The 6,800-nt window shown below is 46.1% G+C and overlaps 1 protein-coding gene across 1 annotated transcript in view; it reads left to right on the top strand.

Moving 5' to 3' along the window:
* The first annotated feature begins 347 nt into the window (after positions 1-347).
* LOC126184298 (protein trachealess-like) overlaps positions 348-6,800 on the top strand; it is a 310,612-nt gene continuing 304,159 nt past the window's right edge. The window contains exon 1 of the mRNA XM_049926675.1: positions 348-611. Coding sequence (XP_049782632.1) covers positions 448-611 — 164 coding nt within the window. The 5' untranslated portion in view covers positions 348-447. The remainder of the gene's footprint in view (positions 612-6,800) is intronic.

The following is a 6,800-nucleotide window of genomic DNA, read 5'->3' as shown; positions in this document are numbered from 1 at the left end:
TGGCTCCCTGTGGGTGCAACGAGGCCATCGGTGTGACTGTTTACTCGTATCCCGTGGTCTACCTCGGGATCTGGAATCGAACGGCGCCCAGGTGCGCTATCGGTATCGACGCCCCCCGCGGGCCACGGCACACGGCTAGACGCACGCGGCGACACCTGTTGCTGTCCCCGCCCCCTGGCGCGCCGGCCAACACGATGCGGCGTGCAGGGCGTGGCCAGCGCGGGGCGCGGCCTAGCGCCGAGCGCTGACGGAGGCGCCCGAAGCTCGAGCGCGCGCTGCCCGAGCGTTCGCGCCGGCCGAATCGCTCATTATTTTGCAGCGAGTCGTTAAGGAGGAGGAGAGTATTGTTGTCGCACAGTGATGGGCGCAGCGTCGTCAAGGTTGCGTGTGCGCTGGCAGCGGGCAGTGAGCGTGTGAAATCTCAGCGGGCGAGTTTTTTTGTGCAGCATGTTGCCGTACCAGGCGGTGGCGATGGACTACGCCGTCACGTCGTCCTTTCAGCGGCAGCCGGGTTCTGGTGCGCTCATCAACCCGGCCTTCACGCACTCCTGGTTCGTACCGGCGGACTATGTCCCCTGCAAACAGAAACAGTCGAACATCCTCGAACCAGGGCATGTTATATTACAATACTATTCTCTGCCTGCTGTAGCTCTTAACTCGTGTTCCCCGTTAACGGATCTACGAACGCTCTAATGGTTTTTGCCAGCACTCTCCTCAGATGACTCGCTCCACCGAGCTTCCTCTCTGACAGTTCACTTGTTCTTGTTCAGCCCTTTAAAAAATTCCGAGGGAACGAACCTTGGAAGAGACTGAGTGGAGCGTCGAGAGCGCGGAGGAAGACTCGGAGGAACCATCAGAGCTTCGCGGACGTTTTGCGGAAGTTGAATTGCCCTCTCCTGCGCTTGCACCTTCTTCCTGTTACCGTTGTTTCTCGCTGCTGTGCATTCGTCTGCTGTGTCTTGCGTGTGTACATTTTGTGACAACCTGTGTTGTTCCTTTATATCGTTCTGTGAAAACAAACTTTGCCAGTGATTAACTCCGCGATATTGGACGAACAGTGCAATGTGTTTCTTCTTAGCAGCCAAAACATTTTCCTTCCTAGGGGCGGCATCGGATAGCTGGATCATGTCCGAGATGCGAATTACTCCTCTTTGTAAGTTGGTCGGTTCCGAAGCCGCGGCTTAAGTTACAGTGTCTTCCAAAAACCCAATAGTCATTGGAACGTGTACTCTCAGTATTCCTGATTCACACCATCTAGACACGAACTCGGTTGGGGATGGTAACGCACTACTTCTGTTGAGCTTCATAAGCATTTCTTTCAGATATCAAACAGCGGAAGCGCAATAAATCTTGAAGAGGTTTTGCAATATTTTGTTAGGATCTGCTGAGCGTAGCACAGACATAACGTCGCAGGAGCTTCGACAAAGTGATTTCAGTTCACCGAGCATGTTTGGTATTGCTGACTGCACAGCCGTTTATGTGAGATAAGGATGTGCATTGGAAAACAGCCTATCTTCATTGGTGGGATACGCTCATTGAATCTCTGTATAGAAGACAAAAGGTTAGCTTTTAATGTCCCGTCCACGTCGAGGACATCAGCGATATTAGGCAATAGTTGAGTTGAATATAGAGTCAAGTCGAGGACAGTGGCCTATTCACAGGAAGTATCCGGACATTTGTCTTAAATAATTTATAAAAATCAGGGAACCCCAAAATCTGGGTGTCTGAACAGGGATTTGAAGCCCAGTCTTCCCTAACGTCTAACGTCTTACGTAAAGTGTCACCTCGCTCTGCCCCCCTCTCTCCCCCCCCCCCCAACGACCCCACTCTGCAGACACAGATTTCACGGCACACTGAAGTAGGTGGCTGTAGACCAAGAGGGTAAATATTATCTCCCCGAACCTTACATCCTAGAGTAGCCCATTCCAACCGGCCCTCGAAACTAAGGGTCGCTTAGGACTTAATTTACCTCCTAGACACAAAAAAACGAGGCTACTCGTGTAACTAAGGAGATACATGTCATGTTGTATTAGTGCGCGACTGCTGTTTGACCTTCTACTTTGTTCAGCTGAGAGACAGTACACAAGCAGTTTAGCACAGGCATTTTCTGGACCTCGACCGGGAAATTCCATGGACGGAGTCTGATACCGAACGAATGGGAATGATATTGCAAATTTATGTACATAACAGATATAGTCAGCGGGTGGTGGTCATCATTTGCGTCCATACTCGTCAGCATTCGTTCCTTCCACTGCTCAAAACATTTCTGATCGTCATTCGCCGCAAGGCTGTTCGGGAGCTCCGTCGTTTTTGCCTTCCGGCTGACAGTAAGAACACGCCTGCAGTAAACTGTTAGCCCTCTGCTACTGAGTTGAGCGATTTGATTAAATGTACCACAGTGTAAAAATACAGTTCAAGGTCGGATACATTCACATTTCCTTAGTAATGCTAGCTCTCTCTCTCTCTCTCTCTCTCTCTCTCTCTCTCTCTCTCTCCCTCTCCCTCTCCCCCTCCCTCCCTCCCTCCCTCCCTCCGTCCCTCCCACCCTCCGTGTGTGTATGTGTGTGAGTGAGACAGTGAGTGAGTGAGTGAGTGAGTGAGCGACAGAAGTACGCCAACAGTCTTAAGAAAAATACTGCGTTAGGTCTCATGTTGTTGACACATGTCGCGTGAACAACCCAACATCGTTCTGAATCTATATAAGCAGAGGAAAATCTGAACAACACTTTGGGATTGTTTGCAGATGATGCTGTCGTCAGCATCAAGTAAAGTCACAAGAAGATCAAAATGAATTGTAAAATAATTTAGAGAAGATATCTGCATGGTGCAAAAACTGGCAGTTCACGCTAAACAATAAAAAGAGTAAGGTCGTTCCCATGAGTGCCCAAAAAATTGCGTTAAATTACGATTAAATAATAAATCTCACAAATTTACAGGTTGTCAGTTCAAATAAATACCTAGGAATTTCAATTACAAGCAAGTTAAATCGGTACCATAACACAGAATATGTTGTGGGGAGGTGAACCAGGGACTGCGTTTTATTGGCAGAACACTTAGAAGATGCAACACATCAACTACAGAGACTGCCTATACTACTGTTGTCCGTCCTCTTATGGAGTTTTGGTGAGCGCTATGGTGTCCTTTAATAGATAGGATTGATGAGTTCAAAGAAGTGCACCTCGTTTTTTATTATCGCGAAATAGGCGAGAGAATGTGACGGATATGAAATGAGAATTGGGCTTGCAGTCATTCACACAAAGGCTTTTTTCGTTGCGGCAGGACCTTTCCACAAAATTTCAATCATCAACTTTCTTCTCTGAATGAGAAAATATTTTGTTGGCCCCCAGCTACTTACGGAGAAATTACCATGCTAGCAAAATAAGATAAATCAAAAATCGCACGGAAGGATGTAAATGTTCATTTTCCCATGTGCTAGTAGAGAGTGGTTCGGTCGATAAATAGGCTGGGAGTGGTTCCATGAATCATCTGACAACCACTTACGTGTGGATTACAAGTAATCATTTAGATCCAGAACTAAACTTCATATTCTAAAAATGGCAGCAGTTCCTCTACCCCACAACTGCACCTCTGGAAGGATATGGAAGTTGTAGTTCTGCTCATATACTTAAGACAAGACTCTGGCAGCGGTCAGTCGCAATGAATTAACTACTCGCTACGAAGCACAATCCACGGCTTTTACATACCCGTTACATAAGATTTCAACTTCATTTTTAGTTATAGTCGAGAGGGTACCCAGATTCTGCGCTATTGGGAGAAAAGAGAACGGTGGGGGTCGGAGGGGGGGAGACGCGGGGGGGGGGGGGAGTGAGGACGGCAACTAATGTTTATTCCGCTATAAACGACGAAATAGTTTTGCACTTTCACCACGAAAGGCTACGGGTACACTAACTATTAGTCAGTACCCATTACATATTCTCACTTTCAAACTGATACTGAGTTGGTATGTCTAGGTGGGCAGAATGGGGAGGGGGGGTTCCCAGGGGAGGGGGGGTTCCCACCTCTGCCTCTTGCTGGGTACGTACAAAATCATTGGGATAGAAACTTCGGGCGATAATTATAATGGTGCATGCTGGAATTACGTAGTGACGAACTTGTTAATGCTTATATGAGATATTAATAGAGATACTGGTCGTGCTGTACACTTCAGGCAGCTAACACCTACGAAGATGAGAGCGGTGAGCAAGACAAAAGTTAAATTCGTGCTCACTGAGAAGACGGGCCCGATTTCCTCTGAGTCGCAGAGTCGGTTCGTGTTTCACAAATCTATTACGAACGAGGAACTAATACAAATTAATTAACAGCAACAGAACACGCAGAAATGTTGAGTTAGAATTGCTTAGTTTTCAGCTGAGGGTGGAAACTCACCGTCGAGACGCAACGTAGTGTTTTATCTGGTAGAGAAATGCGTCACTGAAGGAGTCATTTGGGTGGATTTCGCCGCTAACAGGACGTTCCGCGGGGACGCGGGGCGCGTGTTCCGGCAGGCGTATCAGCGAGTGACGCAAGTACGCCAGTAGCCGAGTTTCCCGGCGCGCTGCGTCGCCTCCGCCTGCGAAACTTTCCTCACAATTGCTGGACTCGCTCCAAAATTTCGATTCCGTCAGGCAAACTCCCTGGAACTGGCATCGTTCGCTAGTGGTTTGCAAGAACCGATATCTTCTTCCGAAAGTTGCGGTTTTGCCCATTGTTTTCTGAGGGACTCTTTTCAAGGAGCTCTTGGCATCCTCGCGTCGTTGAAATAAAAAAAAAAAAAGAAAGAAAAATATAAAATGCTGTCTTGCCAATGACAAGGACACATTTATTGACAGGTATCCGAACTGCGTGATTTAAAACGGGTACGCTTAAAAACACACACACACGCCGCAGATGCCGATATGGAGCTGGAGAATTTTGCTCTCTTGTACCAATTTTGTCCGTTCAGCAAAGTATACAAGTACTCAGTACGTTTTGTTATCAAACAAGAGCGTTGGAAACACAGTCATGACTTTATTAAATGAAGGTGGCGTTCTTCCACTTAGGTCGTGTTTATGTAGACCACTTCTTAAGATTATTAAGCCATTATCGAGTGAACGTGCCACATGTATGTAAATGGCAACGTTTTCGCATTGCTTCCCTTTGATCTTTTTTCCCCAAATTGTTTCGTTGCTGAGGTTTCAGAGTACAAATTGTAAACCAAGACAAATAGAAACACATCGTGTGATTACATTGCCATTTTCATACTACAGCACCTAGTTCTCGCTAAAAACTCGATAATAGCTTACAAATCAGAAACTGGTTGTGGATCATGCACGACGACAGTTGGCAAAATGTTGCCTCTCTCCTGAACAGGTGGGTAAGGAATCTGCCATGTGCTTGGTACTTAGGTGCCCTGTCACTGGCAAGAGTGGTAAGGAAAATGACAGGAAATTCCAGTCAGAATTCGATTCTACCGTTTCAGTACTGCACCGCCTCTCCCAACGCGGTTCGTACTCTTCAATGTACGTTGCTACAGATATTATTGGCTTCTTGCGTGGAGAGAGATCCTTCGTCGTCCACTGGAAATGGCTGTCTCTCTTCTTGTAAAAGATTTCTATAAAATGTTTTAAACGGCTTCACTTTAAGCCCTAAGCCTGAATGAAGCCGTTACTCGAAGTGTCATGTAGCGAGTTCGAGTCGTTACCGGTGGAGAAGCTTTGCAGCGGGATGGATTTTCGTCACGGTGTGGATAAATTTTTCTTCCGTCAGCAGCTCGATATCCATTCCCGACTAGAATGAAAAATGTATTCAGCGGTGGCCATGGGTGCGTGACGAAATTGTATAAAATTTTTAGTTAGTAACTCAAAAGAATACGCTGCTCTCAAAGAGTCAATGATTTATTCATTTATACTACTTTTTAAAATTGTCATTAAATGCGAAATTTCTATTATAGTATTTACTTATTCGCAAGTATACTGTTGGATCCTCACAGATGACCACTTTTTTCAAATAAAGCCTCCCCCTCTTCTCCCCTTCCTTCCCTCCCAGGCCACAGCTACGAATAAAGAATTTGTATTCATTTTCTGGAAATTTAACATTCAACAATTGCACCCTCTTAGCAGCAACAAGAGGTGTCAAGAAATAAATGAGTGAGGAGCTGCTCGATCAGCGCGTAGTGACGGCTTCGCCAGCTTAACCTCTCCAACAGGGTGTTCACTTTGCTTATCATGTGTCAATCAACTTTTTTATGTTGCGGGTTCTGCATACTGATGGTAGTACGGAGCACACCTCCAGTCGCCTGCTTGATTCGCTTCCCTCCTGTGATTACACATCCTCAACACCTGCGGCAGTTTTCGGTACTTGTCATTTTTATTCTGTCGTCTTTGGATGATGTACCAGTGTGTTAACTGAACAGTACACTGTGCTACAGAATAGAGACAGTATAAATAACGAGCTTAGGCTGAATGTTTGACACTGAAATTACTGCTAGCGCTACGATCTTTTTTTGTGAGGCTCAAAGCATCTAGTTACGAAATATCTGACAACTTCGTGGATTTTTCTTTCGTTATGAATATTGCAAGACGAATGGTATACGGATAAAGTGACTTCCTCTGGGAAAAGCCGAATACAATAAACGTGCATAAGAGATTTACAAGGCTCGATGCCGGATATAAGAGCAAAGATTTCCGTATCGTAGCGCTGAGCTAATGAAAATGTGTTTTGCGAAGAGCTACGCTCTCTGACAAGGTAAAACAGCGATGCATTACTGGTGCAGAGGCAAGTAACAGCCCACCTCAAAAGGTAAAGACCAGCCTCTTTTAATC

This window comes from Schistocerca cancellata, chromosome 4 (genome assembly GCF_023864275.1).
Source record: "Schistocerca cancellata isolate TAMUIC-IGC-003103 chromosome 4, iqSchCanc2.1, whole genome shotgun sequence".
Classification (NCBI taxonomy): Eukaryota; Metazoa; Arthropoda; class Insecta; order Orthoptera; family Acrididae; genus Schistocerca; species Schistocerca cancellata.
This window is presented reverse-complemented; position numbering and strand designations above follow the sequence as displayed.